General features: G+C 37.0%; 1 protein-coding gene across 1 annotated transcript in view; it reads right to left on the minus strand.

Annotated features, from left to right (window-relative positions):
* Positions 1 to 20,879, minus strand: part of LOC103599563 (amyloid beta A4 protein-like) — a gene marked incomplete at its 3' end in the record, with an annotated part of 107,125 nt that overhangs the window by 13,239 nt on the left and 73,007 nt on the right. The window contains exon 3 of the mRNA XM_008583712.1: positions 17,269 to 17,398. Coding sequence (XP_008581934.1) covers positions 17,269 to 17,398 — 130 coding nt within the window. The remainder of the gene's footprint in view (positions 1 to 17,268; positions 17,399 to 20,879) is intronic.

A 20,879-nucleotide genomic window follows, 5' to 3' on the forward strand; every position in this document is an offset into this window, starting at 1 on the left:
TGCGATCACCCTTACCGGTCACAAAAAAGACAAAAAAAAAATAATAATAATAAAATAAAAAGTAAAAAGAAACAAAATTAATTTTAGTAATACACTATATTTAACTCAGTATTTCCTAGATTTCAACATTCAATCAATGTAAAAAACTATTACTAAGACATTCTACACCCCCCCCCCCACAATAACTCTTTGATATCTGGTATGTCTTTTACACTTACACAGTTTAGACTGGCCATGTCTCAAGTGCCCAAGAGCCACATGTGGCTAGTGACCATTATTTGGCAGTACAGATTTAGTGTCAGATTTTAGAGATTAGGAATATATTTTGAGGAGTCTTAGGTTGAAATGTGGACAGGTTGAGGTTATGAGAGAAAATTGGAAGCCAAAGATACAGGCCTAGGCAGAGAAACCATAAATCATAAGTTTGAATACGCTGAGATGATATTCTCAGTTTTATTCTATATGCTACCATAATACCATACATTTTAGTCACTGAGAGTTATAGCACTAGGATTCTATTTGTTACTACCATTAACCCTATTTACCAGCAAACTGCCCTTTCGTCCCTCATTTTTCTGTTTGCAAATCTAATACTATAATTTGTATTTATGGATATGTGATTAAAATATGTGGAAACTGAAGTAAGGTTTCCACAGACCTGAACCTACTTTTAGCTTAGTTCAGGCCTGTATATCCCAAGAGATGAAAAGCAGACACTATAGGGATGTTCTCCTCAATGTTCTATTTTGTTTCTTGAAAATACAAGTATCCTCACTGGCTGCTTTCTCCTAACACTTTCCTTCCTTTCTGTCTTACCAAAAAACTCAAAGCCTGATAGATTTTAAAGATGCTATTAATTAGTGTCATATATGTGGCTTTAAAAAAGCCACGTAATTGCTAACAAAATACCAACCAGGCTGATATACACTGACGCAAGAGAACCACCAGTTATTACCCAAACCTTAAATTACACAGGGAGGTAAAAATACAAAGTATGATTTTTCCATATACTATACCCAAAAACCCACGTGTGAGATAGGGTATAATCAAGACAGGAAGAGGCACTTTCACAGATAAACTTCTCAAGGGAGTTGTGGACTGTTACTCTTAAGACCCTGACTTGCTCCTTCCAACCTATTACCAGCTGGCCTTGCTCCAACAACCTGAGGTTTGCAACTGTCCTTTCAAGGTCAACAGCAACATATGCTGTTGTCTCTTCTTGGCCCTCAGGTTCCCTGATTGCTGTACCATCATAACTTTCTTCTTTAAATTTGGACAGCTTCCACCAATCCAAACAGCGCCTGTTCTCCATTTTCTATCTTAAGCAAATCATTCTCCAAACAGTGCCTGTTCTACATTTTCTATCTTTAGCAAATCATTCTTTTCCTCTCACTGGTTCACCTTTTAATAATTCGGATTATAAAGTAAAACTCTGTCCTCTACTCTCTGCTCTTTTTACTTTCTTACTCAGATATATCATCCATGCCCAAGGATTCAACATCTCCTCTCCTCTTTCAATTCTGACCTTTCACTTGCTGGACACTTCCACTTGGAGGATACTGCTTTTAGCTAGTGTACTAGAACCAAGTGCCCAACTGACTAGGAAATCCCGTAACTGTACCCAGAGAACAATAAGCAATTCCTCACTGGGCCAAAATCTCTTATGTGGATGCAAGAAAAGAGAACAGAACCAACACTGAATATCTTGGGGGAGCCCAACATGGTGGCTCCTACCAAACAAATTCTATTTGGTGGTAGAACCCAAGTCTCCTTTCCCACAGTCCTGTTTCTACTCTTTCAACAGGTATTATCATGGATTCATGTCCCTATCCCCATGGGACTGTACTTCTATTCCACTCAAACTATCCATACTCCAATGCTAGACCTCAGATCATGCCACACTCTGATACTGCACTCCAGTAAACCATTCCGTAACCAGAAACTCATCCTTCCAGTACTTCCTCTCCCTTGCATCTACTAGAATGGAATCCTCATGACCCTCAGTCCCTGGAAACTTCATCTGTCCTAGGGTCATCAGAGGAGGTTGCACTGCCTTATCTCACGGCCTTGTCAGTCTGGTCAGGGACCCTCAGCAAATTTATGCATCACTTGTGTAAAACCAACTCCCAACCATAGGTCTGTGATGCTCAGACTTATTTGGTGTAGGCTCTCTCTCCTAAGTGCAAGATTCCCAACACCCAACTACCATACTATGCTCCTCGATAGCTTATTAATTACCCCTTCTAAATATTCCTGCATATAGTCCAGACTAGAAAGGTCTAGCTTTAGGAGACAATGTAATTTAACAATCAGAGAAACAAATGCTGCTATTTCTAGGGTTTTCTAAATCAAAATCTCCCAGAAAACATGAATTTATATTATACACTAAAACAAAGTAGATAAAGTAAAGAAAGAAGAGAATGAAAAAAAGATGTCATTGCACTTAACAAAAGAGCCAGCCAGGAAGTAAACAGGATATAGTACTTGGAATTGGCACAACCTTTTACCAAGTATCAGAACATTGCTAGAAATTTCCAAAGCTCTGTTAAAGCACAGAAAAAAAAAGATTAAAATTTTGTCACTGTACTGGCAAAACTATCTAAGAATAAGGAAAACAGTATCTAACAGAAAAATTATATAACTACACATAATTCTAGCTCTTCAGTAAAAATATCTTTTAGAAATTACTCATATCTCTTTTGAGTCGCATTTTTTTTTTTTTTTAAAAGATGACCGGTAAGGGGATCTTAACACTTGACTTGGTGTTGTCAGCACCATGCTCAGCCAGTGAGAGAACCGGCCATGCATATATAGGGATCCGAACCCGTGGCCTTGGTGTTATCAGCACCACACTCTCCCGAGTGAGCCACGGGCCGGCCCTTGAGTCCCATTTTTAAAATAACATGGTTTTCAATGGGGATAGATCCTCAGGTAAATTAGAATCTCTCTTTCTATTAGCACTCTATTGTAGACTTAGAAATTGCCACTCAGATTTATAAACAAGGCTTAGTTTCATTATTGTAAATCAATTTGCTCTAGGGCTTATCACTCCTCAGAGAGCTGTAATAATAGAATTTCTGGACTTTTAAGGAAGAGGGTTTGGGCGGGAAATAACTATAAAAGCTTCCAAAAAGTAGATCACCAACTGTTTTTTAGTAGAAAATTTCCCTGGAGAATTCTGATCCATTTCTGTCATCCAGTGGTTTATGATGGCAACTGAGTTATCTGTCTATACCTGCTTATACGAACAAGTGAAAGCTAAGAAGTATTGTGAATCTCTGTGACAGTGGAAGTAAGGCTAACATTTAAGTCTTTATAACTAATCAATAATAAATTTTAAGAATAAAGGGATACTGGAATCTGTTTATAGATTATTAAAAAAACAAAACAAAAACAAAACCTAAAAAAAACTAAGGTTAAAGAATATGTATAATTTGAGGCTTTTGATCAGTCTTCCCCAATAACATAAATATAAAAATATTTCCAAGTTGACAAAATCCTGTGTCATATAGCAGAATAAGAACAAGGCTATTCCTTCAACCTAGTAATTTTCTTTTATCACTACTATTGCAGTCATAGATGTAAACGAAAATTTTTGCTCCCTTTGCTACTTTTCTGCTTGACTAAATTTTATAATGAAAATGGCTGTTCCTTTCAGACAGAGCCCAAGTGTCATTCAAATTTTACACTCCAGGCAAAGAGTGAATTCATTTGTTTAGATGCAAAATCATTTAAATATGCGTCATCACAAGCTGCTGCACATTTATGAGTGCAGCAGTTTAAAATTCTCTTAAGCAATAAAGCAAGGCATCAAGTAAAGTTGCAGTCAGGCTTCAAACATCTTCAACCTAAGTCTTCCTGTCTGCACAGTCAGCCCTGCCTTCTCTTCCCGGCCCTACTCAACCAGAAAGTGGTGGAAAAGTGCCAAAGCCCATTCCATTACCTCAAACATCTTCCAGGTCAACAAACCAAAGTCACATGAAAACTCCATCTTCGGTTTATGTCTCCAGGGAGCAAATATGTTGAAAAGCAAGCATTCCAGGCAAGTAGAAGCTCAGCCCTGAAATCAAACTAAGCCTTAAATAGTTTTTCAAAGTAAGGCTCTATCACACACAGAAGGCACACAAAAAGTGTTTGAAGAAGGCAAATCTCCTGTTTTGTATTTAACATTAAGAAATGAGAAAACTGTGATTAAGACTTATAATTACAGGGGGTTGCCCTCATTCTGAATATTATAGTTTGTGCCTTCCATTTAAAATTATAAAGATTAATTTAAAAATAAAATAAAATAAAATTATAAAGATGACTAAAACGTACATTAAAGGAAAATTATAGTTAGGATCCGAGTTGTTTTAACCTGGAAATGTGGTTTTGGAAAAATGCTGAGAAAAGACTTTGATTTTGGTAAGAATATTTGGACATCACAATCTTCTGAGAAAAGTATAAGCGATATACCATTTTCAAGGCCAAAGGCAGACTTGCTAACAACAATGAACTTAACAGGAGGAGCTCCATTATCTAAGCTTAAGGTGACCCTTTTAATGGTTAAATGGCGTGTGTACTCAAGGTCAACCACAAGAAAGAAAAAGGTCAGTTCCCTCTCTTGGCCTGACCCCCTTCCCACTCATGCCATCACACGATAATTCTAGATGTCCATTTCATTTTCGGTTTATATTCAAACTGTCTGGATATCTCCAAGCCTTACCTTTTAAGTTCCTATATAATGAGGGATCTGCCTAATTCTTTAAATGGGTGGAAAATGCATACTTTTAGGGCCATATACAGTAGGCCTTTTCTTTGGGAAAACAGAGCTGATTGATTGAAAAGACACTTGTTAAACCAAGTAAGTACAAAAGACATCTTTGATAACAATTCTCATATGCAAATGAACATTCACCAACTATAACAACAAATAATAGGTAATATGTGTGTTCTCCTGGATTTTAAGACCATACTGTCATTCTTTACTTATTTAGCCAGCAGTTTAATTGATATTCCTACATTAGGTCAGTTTTCCATGTTTTGCTTTCAGATGATTTAATTCTCTTCTTTCCAACTATAAATTTTAGTGCAACTGTAAAGTATTCTCAGGTGTAAGATGATAATTCCAACACTAAGACCACATTTGTGTAAAAAAAGGGGGGGGGGAGATATTTTGTAAGAAAACTTATATTTCAGTTAAAGTATCTAAAATGCTTTCAAAGGCAAATTGTAAGAGACGGTTATGCTTAATTATACGAGGGTACTTCAAAAAGTTTGTGGAAAAATGGAATTAAAAATAATACAAATCTTTTCCTTAACTTTTTGAAGACCCCTTATATATACTCAGTTCTTTAAAAAAAAGTTAAAAGTGGATATATGACTATTTCCTAGGGATATAAGCTTGCTTCCTTTTATTCTTGCATACCAGTTGTCGTTAACCTGCAGAAAAAGTAAAACAAAACAAATGAAGCAACAACAAAAACAAAAATATTGGATTCTGTTGATAGCCCAGTATGAGGTTTATTCTGTCATCCATAGCAGGGTTTCTACATTAAACTCATTGAAATTTAATTAATTCTATGCATGAAATCAAGGCACCAGGAGAATTTAATAAAAGCTGAAGACAATCTTATCTTTTGCCTAAAAAAGATTTTTTATCCCAAATGCTACTTGACAATAAAACAGAGAAAAATGGTACAACGGGCACATCCCCTGCTCATGTGTTCTCTTTCTAACCTAAGCCTGAATTTATGATTTATAAAGGAACTGGTATACATCTTAGATAAAATGTCCAAGTAAGCTAAGAGGTGATACTCCAGGGGTGACACTGAGTCTGAACTTTTGGTGGGGCATCCACAGGAAAAGGACCAGTAAATATTATGCGGCCTGGCATGGACATAATGATTCAGGAATCACTGATGCAGGCCTTTGGGAAAGCACTGCATGATGAGGTCTCCCAGCAAGTATGTGTACTGTGAGCAAATGAACAACCTAGGGGGACTCTTATAAAACACGAATATTTAGAATTTCTCAAGTGGGCTGCAAAAAAATGAGCCTGAGAAGGAGAATGGGGTTCAGCAGAAAGAAGAACAGACACAGCAACATGATAACAGTGTAAGGAGAAGGCAACCTTCAATAGGATTCAATAGCATTAGGAGGTTAAACACAGAAAAGCAGCCTGCGGATACAACAACGTGAAGGACAGCAAAGAGCTCATTCAACTGGAGCTGAAGGAGTGGATGGGTGACGACAGCTGACTGTGGAGGGAGTCAGAGGTTAGGAAGATGACACAGGAACTTGTGGTGCCTGTGTCAAGAAGCATGGCTGTGAGTGGAAGGGGCAAGGGTGGAGTTAGAAGACATGGGGGTCAAGTGCCTGGAGTGCGGGCCCAGGGGTCTTTGATATATAGGAAAGGTAAGAAAAGGCTAAACATTACTGGTATGTGAAAATAAATAAAGAGTCAGGAGGCCAAAAGTCTTTATGAAGTAAAAGATGAGATACAATGAGGTTCAAGAACCTGCTAAAGAGAATATATGCAACGGTAACTAGGAATTTAGACTCAACCAAGAAATTTGACTAAAAACTTAAGATGAGAATAAAGGTGGAAAAAGAAAACTAAGCTCAAAGAATTTAAGTGGTAAAACACAGGATAACTTTATTGGCATACTGAACATGAGCCTATTAATATTAAATATGCTTAGAGAATATAGTAAGCCTCTGACTTGCGATGAGTTCTAAGCTTTCAATAAAGCAAGGGTTAGAGACATTCACAGGAACCCAGCAACCCTGAGACATTAATTATCTTCCCAGCTGACAGATACTATCCAATGAATAGGGGGACTCTGGTGAGACATCCAAGCCTTTAAAATGCAAATTTTTAAAAAGTTGTACCATATTCTGGCAAGCAGTTAACACTGAAGGGAAAGATTTGGGGGAACTCAGGCTGGGTAACAGTCATGAAAATAACATGTACCTAATCAATAAATCAATAACAGCCTCAAATTTCTAATGGCATAAAAATGTTTAAACCTTCAGAAAGGGAATACCTGCATCTACATCAAGTACCTACTAAAACACCACAGTCATCTAATCATTTAATAAAGGCACTGAAGAATGATGATAGGGATTAATATTTAGCATTCATGAACAGTATCCTAACTTTCAAGGTACAAGATAAGAATCTGAAGTTTCTAAAATCCATTACCATTGTGAGTAATATTTAAAGTGGGTTTCTGTTTTTCATCAGTTTTAGAAGCTAAGGACAATGAAACTATCATAAACTAATCTAATGGTATGTTTTATCTCTAAACACAAATGCATCTGGTATACACTGACTTTTACCTAGATGTGTGTAGGATAGGTTTGACCCTATTTTGTAGAGTTTAATGTTTTTTTTATCAAGTTCCAGAGACACTTGGTTTCTTCCTGATCTGAGATTCTTGGTTGTTAACTACAACTGCCCTTCTCCCATTGATCAATACTAGCATAAGTGAAGTAAATGACATTTACTGCAATCTTAGAAATTCTTTTAGGCATGTTAAATTGCTGCTCCACACCCTCTGCCTTCCTAGTGTTGAGAAGATTATCCCTTTGTTTCCCTTTCCTTCCTTTTTCCACCATTCAGCTCAATCCTCAATTCATTCATTCAGTATACATTTACTAAGTATGCACTATGATCCATGACATGTTTGAAGCTCTGGGGCTATTACAATAAAAAAACAAAAGTCCCAATTATCGAGGAGATTACATTTCAAACAAAGAAAAAATTCCAAACTTACAGGCATTTCAGGAAACAGTTCATCATCTTCAGTACCAACCACTATTTATTTATTCCCAATGAAGCTCTAATAATATTCTTTCCCCTCATCAGGCCCTCCGATCCACTGAGTATAATACTTTCTCCCAACATATTACCCTTTTATGAGTTTGCTATTAAAATTCGAAGACGATGAGGATCTGTATCACCAGGATATACCATAGGTTATAAAAATATTACTCCAGAGTATAATCAGTTTTTTCTCTAATCCAATTCCATCACCTACTAAAAGAACTGACATAATAAAAAGATTTGTCCTGATGCACAGTATAATGAAGACTAAAAAAGTGTGTATCGTAGAAGTGATTTTAGCATATTAACGACATGCACAATACAAATGAAACTACACTGAATGTTCAGATGTTTTTCTGGATATCAGATAAAAAAGATAATCTAATGATTTAATGTCTTTCCAAATTAAAAATGTGACTTCCACACTGTTCCAAATTTAAATAATCAACCACTTTAGTTCTATTCTAATTTTCTATCCCCACATTACCAACACAAACTATTGTCCCTGGAACATTCCCATCCATGTTTTTTAATTCACACCTCTTCATTTTCTCTATATATCCCTCAGGATCATATCTTGGCTCCACCCTCTTTTAAGAAGCTTTTACCATATGCTCCAGCTCACACTACCACCTCCCTACCTCCTACTCTTACAGCAATTCCTCATCTTACTTACATAAAAAAGCTCATAACATCTGGTCATAAAGTGGATTATTAATTAGGATTAGAAGTTTAAACAGATTTGTGGTTAGGAGAGAACATTCCGGGGCAGATGAGTCTAGTTTTGATCATACTGAGTTCGAGATCCCGGAGCAAACATCTGTCACTAAATTAGAAGAGATCGACATGTTTCCAGAGTAAAAACAACCTCAACTACAAACCTCTACAACATCTTAAATAAGGAAAATTTGCCCCAAATCCTGTAAAATGGGCATAAAAGTAATTTTATATGTATAACAAGTTACACCCAAGAAAAAGCAAGCATTTGTAAAGCCAATATATAGTATACAACAAACTCAGCTCTACTACATCAGTTTGGCTTTATCCAACTCAAAGTTAGACAGCTAAATAAGAACACTTTTAACAGAAATCTGACATGCAACTTTTAATCTTAAAAAAAAAGTCTCTAGATTTAAAAGAAAATGCCTAGAAGCCCTAAACACAACTTCTTCTTGCCATCAGTACAGTAAGAATTTCCTCATAGCAGTGGAAAGTAATAAAAATCATTCGCTGCCACCTCATTTAGCAGTCTCTTCTGCTATTTCCCCCCCATTTCTAAACTCTGTGCTTACATAGATATTTTCTTGATTTTTCCACTCTAGGTCTTCCCAACTTGGAAGATGAAATTTGACACTTGAAACTACCCCCTTCCTTTCTCATCCTCCTACCAGTATAGTTTAATCACGTATCATGACTATGCCAAAATTACTCAGACCTGAACGATGTATTTTTTATCCTTGTATCTTACAATTTTTTATGGGTTTTTTTAACTTTTAGGTTTTCTTTTTCCACAGTGACTACATACCCCATTTTTAAATCTGCTTCATTTTCTATGCATCTATCAGTACTGCATCTTCCCCAAACTCTCCCACAGAACTCTAAAACCACGCTAGGTACAGGCAAGTCCTGTAACTCAGGTAATGCCTTGTTCCTGGAGACCTCCCTCTTGGGACCCTCTTCTTCTCCTCCAATCTGGACTAGCTGCTCTCCAGACTGCTGCACAGATGCTGCCTTGGGACTTCCCTTCACCATCAGGTTTCAAAGCCAAACTGCAACTCAGTGACAGGAAAAAGAGAGATACTCCTGGGATGGTTACCAGCAAGAGGTGAAATTTATCAAGCGATTGGAAGAGAGAGAACATTTAATGAAGCCATTCAGTGACCAACATGATAAAAAATAATAATAAAAATAAGAGAATTTATCCCTAGTCTGTATAGTAAAACAAATATTGGGAGCTTTCTGTATCAAGTGTTCAAATTCAAACATTTCATAACACCGTTTGATAATGAAATTGAAATACATCTTAACTCAGGCTTTAGAATCACTGTCATCTTTATGCCATTTCTTACGTTCATGATGCTTTTTTGTGTAACTGTAAAAAAGTATACTTCTTTCCTCAATGCTTTTTAGTCAATTCATTCATCAAACATCAAATAACTTTTTAAAAGTATATTAAAATACTTTAGGAAAAATATTTTCCTTAACTTCATTTCAGCATTCTTGATATAATTAACTCTTCCCTTCATAATAAGGAAAAAACAGTTATGTTTTAATGGGCACTATTTGGAAATATTATAAAGATATGCTGCACCTAATTCACAATATTAAAACTGAAAAATTTCAAGTCCATAAAAAAGCATTTCTTAGTTCTTTTCCTAGGGAAGGAATACACCAAAAGTTTCCTTTAATTTATTATAGTAACAAACACATGTCTAATGTATTTTACATAGTATTTATATAACTCATTTTAATGTAGTTCACTAATTAAAACATAATGAAAACTTGGATTTCTTGGCAAAGGCCTAAGTTAATTCAGTTAGTGCTACTTTTATGTTGGATTTAAGACACTCTGTACTGCAAGAACAATAATAATAATTGTCTCTACCACTCTAAATGTTTCCTTATATTTTATATTCTTTTTCTGGTTATAATTATTCTCATGGCATAAAATATGAAGCCCTAAATCCCAAAATCGTGTATTAGTTTTGTCATACATAAGTTGTATTTTCTACGATAGCCATTTGGAAAGTTATTTATTGGCTTGAACAGTTAAAAAAAAAAAAAACTAAAATCAAGACAATTTCATTTGTTATTTGTTTTCAGAAATAACATAAGAAGTAGGCTCTAATGACAAAAGGAATGGAAAGCACCTAAAACACGTGCTCAGAATTTGCTAAACTAAAAAAGAGAACTTTAATGAAAATCACTTTTCTTTCTTGGTTCCCCTTCATAATCATTTGTCATCATTTACCTCAGGAAAAAGAGAAAATTCCAGAACAAAAGACACAGCTTGATGTTAGTTGGAAACATCGCTTTACATGTAAATAAAATAGCACGTTGAAATGCTTTGGAAATTATCTAAAGACTGATTATGCAGATGTAAAGCAGAAGCAGCTGATTACTGGCTGGCAAAGAAAAGTTAATGTTGCAGACCACTAGGTCTGGATATGACCGTGCTGATCCCAAATACACAGAGAAATAAATAACTCGAAATAACAGAAATCTTCTGTGTTCAGTTGATATGTTACTAAATTTAAAAGCATTTTTGTTTATTCTATATAAAGTAGGTGAAAACAGCTGAAAATTGTGACTGTGACTGTCTGGCTATGACAAGGACTACTGCGAGGCTAATGTCTGGAATCCTGCTCACAGCGCCAACTGTCTAGCTCTTAATCCTGTTCGTGATGCCAGTTGTAAAGCTAGGCGATCACGCTAGCTGTCGGGCTCTTTTACCTGCCGGTAATCCTGCACTGACTGGGCTTATGGTTGAGCTAGGGCTGGGTTTGGAACTCCCAGACCCCTCAAGCCCATTCACAGACTGGGTCACAAACCCTTCACACGCCAGACTGGGTCACCAGACTCCTCCACACAGGTCTATGAGCTAGGTAACCAGCCACACTGTCCTTGGAAGCTGCAGGTCTGGAAAAACATGGGCATGCAGGGTGGGAGCCGGAGGCAGTAAACACCAGCCAAAGTGGCGCCGTGCGGGTGCACTCACTCCACCCACACACACACACACAATGTTTACAGAACTGCCCCTATCTGGCCCTGAGGCTAGGGGAGCCTGACCAAATTGTTCCATTTTCCCAACAGTGACCTTGTGAAATTTAAGTTACATGTGACTTTTTTTTCTTACTTCTGTGAATGCCAGTGCCTGTGTCTGTCTCTATCTTTCTATATATGGAAACAATCTAAAACAATCTAAAAGCAGCATCTGAAAGAAATTAAACATAATGAGATGTCCATTAACCTCACTATTCACTTTTCAAACTAATGACTACGAAGCCTTGGAACAGCATTATGTCAAATAAACTTCAGTTTCTTTCTTTCACCTATTACCTAGGATCTACACAGGAAGATAAATTCTGTGTTCTAAGAAAACACTAAAATAACACGCTTATAGGGCTTAACAGCAAATACTGTATAAAGTTCATCAGGCATAACTACTAATAGATAAAACAAATTAACAATCATTCTGTGTGTCTTTTCAAGTCTTTTGACTTTTTTCTACCATAACCACTTGGTGATAGATACAAAATTTTATGTACTGATTTCATAGTTGATCTTTTGCTGATGCCAAAAGCTATTCATTTATGATACAAATTAACAGGAAAAAAAGCTAAAACAAAATAAAAATCACCTGTAATCCCACTGTTCAGAAACAAACACTGGTAAGACTTCTTTTCCGTGCCATGTTCTTTTACTTAGTTGAGATTCAAACAATATATACAGTACAAGTTTTCGAGCATGATTAATTTGGAGCATTCAAAGTTCCCATGGGGAAGACCACATAAAAAGGAGTCTGCTGTCTCTCCAAGGATGGCTGATCAGCTTTCCCTGATGAAGAAAATCCCAGGCATTCTGGCCATTCCTTGTGAGATCATGATGTAGGCAATTCAAGAATTTGCACACTTCTTGTGTGTGGAGGCTAGGCTCATTAAGTATTGTTCTCACAATAGTGCATGTGCAGCCCCAGCACATGCCTCTCCCAGGACTTCATAACTGGCAGATCTACAGGGCACAGGCTGGTGGGTGCTAGAGGATCCATGGGCACCAACTCTCTATCCACTGGATTACTGTGCTGGGGGGCATTTACAAGAACCCAAAGTCTACAGTAAAAATGTTCTTCTATCCTCTCCCCCCATTCTTGAATATTGTTCTGTTGTCTGATGTGTCTCAAGAGAATTGTTGTTTTGCATAAATCCAAAGAACCACCCTGGCACAATATCTGGCAGAGATCCAAGTTTATCCTTTTCATACTAAAGAAGATTAAGATAGCCATAGATAATTCACAAACAGGCAGCCTCCTAGAAAGCAAGGCATGCTTTTCCTAAATTTTATTAAAATAACAGAATCCAAAATCAAGATGAATTAAATACCTTTAATTTCTCATCTAACCATATCTGAATAGATTCCTGATCGTTACTACTTACATGTTTGAAAAGTCTTGATTATAAAATGAAACAGAACAACATTTTAGGATGGAGTTCTTTGACTTCTAATTCTTCTTTTGGATTAAGCTATTAACCTGACTTTGCCCCATAAGTCAACAGCAATTTATCTTATGCAATGTACCTTGCCTTTGCTGATCAGAGACAAGCGCAGAGGAGTGCCAGTTTCAAGGGTGGATCTATACAACCATGGAGACTTGGAAAGCAGTTGCAAAGAAAATATTTTCCCTGAGTGATAATGATGTGTTTGAATCCCGTGTGCGTAATTAATTAAATGTTCATATGATTAAGTGTAAGACAGATCTTACCCTCTGGTTCCAGAAGTACTATCAAAAGCAAAGAGTGAAATGAGAAAGCCAACTCACTCTCAAGACAAATTATCCACTCCACGGGAAGAACTAGTGGCAACAGCAACGTGACACACTTTCCCAACCTAGACAAGGAATGCCAGGTACTACCCAGAAAGTATGTCCAAGGCAGACACATGGTTTAGAGAAAAATAACCCAGTGCAACACTGGATCCTTCATCTGATAGAGAGGTTAGGAAGGTTGCATGCCAGACATAACCAGCACTTTTCCCTCTTCAAGCTTTGCTTTGAATTTTAGTTTGCTTAATGTTTAAGGCAATCTCACTTTGTTTTCCAGGTAGTGTCTTCATGAGAATTAACTTCAGTAAAAATAATCTCTTTCGGCTAAAGGATACATTTGGACACAGTCAGATTTTAGAGAGTACTTATGTTAATGCTAAGTAGTTAATTTTTTGTTCAAGCAGCAAATAATATGTAAGAACGTGACCTATTATTACTATAAAGCAGAGTAAACATTATCACATGGGGATTTATCCTGTACCAGGGTCACAGTTGTCTGTGTTATCAACACATCTGTTTTGAGTTTTGAAAGAAAGTGTTATTTTTTGCTTCTAATTCACAGCCTTTCCTCTATGATTTGATTTTGTAAGTCAGGTGGATATTGCTCTAACACAAATTTTTATATACTCTAAGGAATACTGGATTGAGAATCAAGACTCTTGACCTGATTCTACCACTTATTAGCTGTGTGGGTTACAGCAAGAGATACAGTCTCTCCAAATACGTGCCTGTGAAATGAGGTTAATAGAACCAAAACTGCCTGCGCCTCACAGAGGAAATATTTCAATGCATCCTCGGCAATTACAAAGGGCTGGATATTGCTATGGATAAGAGATTAAGAAACTGAGGGGAAAAGGAAGACAGAGAAGGGAGGAAAAAAGAAAGAAACAAAAGGGACAGGGAAAAGAAAAGGAAGAAAGTAGGAAAAAACAATGTTAAACTTATTGGGACTATGCATTATTAGTAAAAATAAAATGTACATGAGTTATATGTACAACCATGTTTTTTAATTCCTTTTTCCTGAATTATAAGACACACCATTTTCCTGAATTAAAAGACATACTCATTGGCATTATTTTGTACACCCTATACAATATTTTTTGTTTGAGACTTTTGCAAAATTTGTCACTACCTAAAAACCAAGCAATACCTACATTCCTTAATTCTAATCTAAGCTCGATAGCAAAGTAGGAGACAATGTATGCGCTACTTATCACATTAGGAAAAAGACTGGGAACTCATAAAATAAGAAAATACGATAAAAGACTCAAGCAAGCAAAGTACTTACGGGAAATTTTAATGATAATCTAGTCCCATTCAGAGACAAGAACAGTTAGTGTCAACATGCTCCTTTCCTGTCAGATACAAACTAGAACTAGGAAATTTGTTAAACATGTTACAAGTGACCCATCTTCCTGAATTACACACGTCCACATCAAAGGAGCCAAGAATCTGTTCAAAGGATGAAAGAAAAATCTGGTACTTGCTGATGGCAAAGCCTTGGCAGGAATCAACTCCTTCCCACCCTTTCACATGGCCTTTCAGAGAAAGAATCATTTTATGGGCTTCTATCCATTTCTCCTTGCCCATCTCTCCTCTCTGTGTCAGGGCGCTGTAAGTATTCGTCAGTGCAATGATACATTTTGAAGTGGTTCTCTTTCCATAATGGTTAAAAATATAAGGTGAGGACAGGTCATTAACTTTACTATCAAAACAAGGTATTTGCTAGACGAGATTAAACAGTAAAAACAACATTCCTTAAGCTGTAGCTTCCCTAAATGGTGCATAATGCAATTTATCACAATAAAAACAAGTATTTTCACAGTCTCTGTATAATCATAATATTATGATAAAAAACTGCTGACTTCGTATTTGGATCTGAGGACATTTTATACATCTTTTACTCCTTGCTGCAATGTTTTTCCACTTGGAGTTTCAATTCATTCTTGCCATAAGGAGTAGAGCTTTTTAGAGATGGGGAGGTTCAGGGAGCAGGAACAGGGGGACTGGGTGGCAGAGAGGATACAATTTAGAGTCAAAGGATATTTGCCACAACTAGTAGCACTAGGTAGTAAATTTCAATTTCAACGTGGATTTCATCATTCGGTCAATTCTAATGTAAACAATTCTGAATAGAATTATGAAGCAGGAAGATCTAAGTAAAATGGCCTTTAAACATAAAATCACTTCTGAAACACAACCATGGTTTTGTGCATCTTATCAGGTGTTCTATGCAATAACACTCATGCAAAGACCTATTACTTATTCTCATCGAGCTTATATCCTAAAGAAAATGTATTTGAAACATTTCATAGAATAGGCAAGTGAGAACCAAAAGAAACAAATCATTAACAAGGTCTGGCCCACCTAATTAACTGATGCATGATCTGCTTCTTATCTGTACTAAATGGCATGTTCTCTGTGGATTATCTTTGGGGGTAATAATCAAGTTAGTTTGAAATACATAGTTTCTGGAGACAGCTGACCTCTATATTTTCTTGAAGTCAGAGTTTTGTATCTAGTATTTAAATGCTACTTATTTCCATCTTAATCCTCACTTCTTGACCAATCAGAAAGAGAAGAGTTAGAGACCTTGTAAAGAATTTCGGAAGGAGGAATAAGGTGGAACAAGGAAACTCTTGAGTTATCAAATGTTTTAAGAATCTGCTTTTCCACACTGTGTTCATCAATTACATTTTGAGTAGTAAATCCACCAGATGAAATCTCTGTTCTAATGCCCAGTGTTTTCTATTTATGTCTCAAATTATGCACATGCATGGACACTAATCAGTATGCTCTTATGAAATTCTTTTCTTTTACAAAATATTAAACAGATCTCCAGAATTTTGGGTAGTTATCCTTACTTTCTACATTTGCTGCTGGGACTTTCTTTCAAAAATTCCTTTTAGCCTTTACAAGAAGTTCTCAGTATGTATATCAATATTTGTCCAGAGTCCCCATATACAGATTTCTGTGTCCTTACTTACAACCTTCCTAGTGATGAATAAGCTTGAGGAAAACATCTAGATGCAAGAAAACTATAAGATCAAAGGCTGCTGATTTCCACAATGTCTGGTTACATAAAAGTATCAAGTAGGAAGATACTAAGCACCAAGTCAGATTAAATATGGAGTATGACAAAGTTTCCAGAGAGATGCAAGAAAACTATAAGATCAAAGGCTGCTGATTTCCACAATGTCTGGTTACATAAAAGTTATCAAGTAGGAAGATACTAAGCACCAAGTCAGATTAAATATGGAGTATGACAAAGTTTCCAGAGGAAAAAAGCATAAAGCCACATAAAACCACAGTTTTAAAAATAAAAAGTTAAATTTGAAGTTGGTGAGAGAAACATATTAAACATTAGTGATCAAACTGGAGGAAGAGGAAAACCCAAAATTCCCCAACTCCAAATTCCCCAACAATTACCAAATAGGAAGAGAGCTGGTTGTTGCCCTATTAAATTTCTAAGAAATTAGCAAAATGCTGGGGCTTCTTCACATTAGGTTCTTTCTTCTATTAAGTCTGTGTGAAGAAACACAGAAGGCTCCAATTCCACCAGGCTAGACAATTAGTGTACATGATAATCATCTACGGAATTTGGTAAGATAAGGATTCCCAAGCCTTATCTTACTTATTCTCACCACCAGTCACTTTCATTCAACAGTCCTGAGATTGGCCCAGGAATCTGTAATTTTTATAAACATCCTGGGTAAATTCATTCTGAGGCAGGGACCTCAGAAATACTGCTCCTGTACTGTCAGAGCACAGAACACCACCTTAATAGTCCAAAACATGGTACAAGGCAGAGTGGCAATATGTTGAAGGAAAAGTGCATATTTGACCTAATGAGGGCATCTTTCTTTTTCATCCCCAAAGGCCAGGCTGGTCAATGCCAGCTACATGCTGGTGGGCTCACCTAGGCAGCGGTAGGGAATCACAATGTGGGCATGAGTCTTGCACTGCTTGCGGCCCCGCTTACACCAGTTCTGGATGGTCACTGGCTGGTTGGCTTCCACCACATTGGTGATCTGCAGCTCAGGGTAGACCTGGGAAAGCACACAAAAAAGTCGACTGTCACTTGAGGCAGGAGCTGGCATGTACAAGTACCTGATGAACCCCACCAGTATTTATAAGGTATTGACATCCCCAAAGAATCAACCTCCAACTGTGACCAAGTTCAAGAAATTCAGTGTAAACAATTCCGTGCAAGTGACAAGTATCTAGTCATTCCATTCAAACCATTAAGCAATGTGATTTTTATTCTATTGTACCCATTCAGACTTTAAATATTATTTTTCCAGGGGCGATAAAATAAAAACAAGAGGGGGAAAAGGTAGATTCTCATAAGCATGCGGTCATTTTCGATGCAAAATGAACTAGTGTAGGGATGATATTCTTGTAAAGTCCTAAATAAATGTTATAGTAGATACATCTGGCCATATTATTTTTACTTAAATTCAACCTCCCCCTATATTTCATTAATTAGACAAACATTTTACATCCAGGATATGACACATAGCAAGCTTTATATATAAAATTCCTTCTCGTTATTCAAAGTAATTTACATCTGAATAACTTACCAAGAAGTTATTCAGGATGTCATTTAGATAAAGAACTGCACTCATGAATTCTCCTCCCTCACCTACCTACCGCCCTTTGATTACCATTCTTAGTAAATCACGGTGTTTACTGAGCACTTGGAATGAAATGTGAACTCAATCAACTAAAATATCTTTGTGAAATACCAAGCCACTTCTATTTATTAATAACAAATAGAGACTTGAAAGAAAAATATAAACACAAAAATGTGTATCTAAAATGGGCTTTCCCTTGCATAAATCTTGCATTTCACTGGGATTGCTGTTTTGTCCGATAAACAACAATGAAAAGAGGGAATTGAGGGCATAGGTAAGGGAATGGATATAATGATGGGCCATGAAATCTGAAGTGGCAAAAGTGAGAACGTGAAAAGATTTATACATAGTTAAAAGGTGATAGGATCTATGAAGCGTGTGCTCTGAAGTGGGCTGAAGAATTTCTGGCGTCGAGGTACCAGACAAAGTAAGGTGGTAAAAAATAGTGCTTGGAGAGGCAGAGAACTGAAATTCACACTTTGGAGAGTTGTAGTTATTGGTAGTTGCAAGGAATAAGATATGACCATCAGAAGAAATGGCTGATGAAGAATAATGAAGATCACTGGATGAACGAATATCCTGGAACTGAGAAACTGGAACATTGGAAGGATCATCAAGATCAATATTAAAGTCACTTAAGAATCATGAAAAGAACAGTTATATCGGATGGCAGAAAGCCAGGAGCCAAAATCTTCAAAGATTGAGAGAGAATGCCATCGAGGTGGAAAGGGGTCTACAGGTGACTCCAACAGGCAGAGGACAGCAGTGACCTAGTCTGAGAGCTAGTACTTCACAGCTGGGGTGGAGGTGTTGTAGAGAGGAGAGAGGTCTGGAAGTGAAAGTGAGGAGGAAGGAGGACCTCCCACCTCTGGGGGCACAATGCTGTGAGGATTGTGAGAGAAGAACTTCTTCCTGAGATGCCTACAGGAGAAGCAGTGCCTCTGGGGGAGAACCAGGTTTCAGAGCAAGACAATGTCCTTAGCACATTAGTGTGAGTTACCCATACAGGAAATTCTGCTTATGATTGTCATTGACATTCAGAGGGCTCGGTGTGATCCTGTCTTGATTTAACATGTTGATAATTTGTTCCTTGTGAATTTTTCTGCATTAGTTTTGATTTCTTGAAATATTGCATTAAAATATTATTTATCTTGATTGCTGAGTGTCTCATTCACATCACCTCAGTCCTGGCCCCAGGAAAAAATGAGTTAAAAAATAAGGAAGAGAATGGATAAATAAACTACAGGGTACATCTAGACAACGGAATATTATTCAATGCCATGCTAAAAGAGATGAGCTATTAAGCCACGAAAAGAGGAGGAGGAAACTTAAAAGCATATTGCTAAGGGAAAGAAGCCAATCTAAAAAGGCTATATACTGTATGGATCCCACTCTATGACATTCTGGAAAAGGCAAATCTATAGAGACATTAAAAAGACCAGTGGCTGCCAGGGATTGGGGGTGGAGGAGTGGGAGATAAGCAAATGGAGCACAGAGGACTTTTAGGGCAGTGAAACTATTCTGTATGACACTACAGTGGTGGATACATGTCATCATACATTTGTCCAAACCCAAAGAACATGCAACACCAAGAGAAAACCCTCATGTAAACTATGGAGTTTGGGTGATAACAATGGGTCAATGTAGGTTCATCTATTTTAACAAATGTACCACTATGAGGGGGTATGTTGATGGTGGGGGAAGCTGTACATGTGGGGGGCAGGGAATTACGAGAAATCTCTGCACCTTCCTCTCAATTTTGCTGTGAACCTAAAACTACTCTAAAAAGTAAAATATATTTAAAAAATAAAAATTAAAAAATAAGGCATCAATCAGTATAGCCATGTGGGATAAATTCATTGGTAGATGCATAGGCTAGAACACACAAAAAAGGGTATCTAAATACTTTTGGAATCCTGGGGTGGGTGTTGAGAAAGTTAAGCTTCAAAACACTGCCAGTAACCTAGCTCCAAATGAATACAGCTACCTCCCCCTTATTTTATTTTGTTCTTAAGTATCTTAACACCTCGATACATGCATTTCAGGTAACAGAAAACGCTGTACTTGAAAATGCCACTAAAAAATTTAATATTCCCATGGCTTTTTTCTATATAATGAAAGGTGAAGTGGCTCTTTTTGTATAGGAATATAATCATCCCACCACCTTCACTTGTTTATTATATCACAAAGGTACAGCACTCATGAGTCACCAACTCCATGACACCAGAGAGTTCGCCCTAAGGGACACGACTTTATGTGCAGTAAATTGTGAGTTACTGAATTTTTCTAAAGGGGTTCTAGCTACCACTTCACAGATATATTATACCCTGCTGAGAATTTTCTCAGGAGTTGTCAGTTTTCTATAAACCCTGTAGCAAGCAGTCACATCTCGTTTCCTTCTGTTCAATTTAAAACCAACAAATTGTAGGGTACAAATTGATTAGGAGGAGGAAAGGATCTCTTTCCATGTTGGTTGCATACCATCCCCGGATTCTTAATGATACTATCTGGTGAAACAGAGCAGTAACTTATTAGGTTGACGATTTCCAAGCAAGTAGAGTTGCAAATTGACAAATTAAAATCGGTGAAGATAGGTTTCTCCCTAAAGATTACTGGAGCTTCACAGAGTGATCAGCCAAACACAGAATTTATTTCTAGTTCCCACACAAAATCTAGAGATATGTGCTTTTTTCCTGTGCTTCAGCATCTCTCTTGTAATGCTGACAATGAGTATGCAGATGAACGCAGAGATTATAAAATTTGAGCCATATAAAGCCCAAGCATAGTTGGTCTACCGCCCTAACCACTAAAATGGAAGCAGTAACTTCAACCTGATTCCATCACTTTTATTCAGAGGTAAGGAGTTATTAATTTGGATTTGCCCAAGATAATA

Source organism: Galeopterus variegatus, unplaced genomic scaffold (genome assembly GCF_000696425.1).
Source record: "Galeopterus variegatus unplaced genomic scaffold, G_variegatus-3.0.2 Scaffold3010, whole genome shotgun sequence".
NCBI classification, from domain to species: domain Eukaryota; kingdom Metazoa; phylum Chordata; class Mammalia; order Dermoptera; family Cynocephalidae; genus Galeopterus; species Galeopterus variegatus.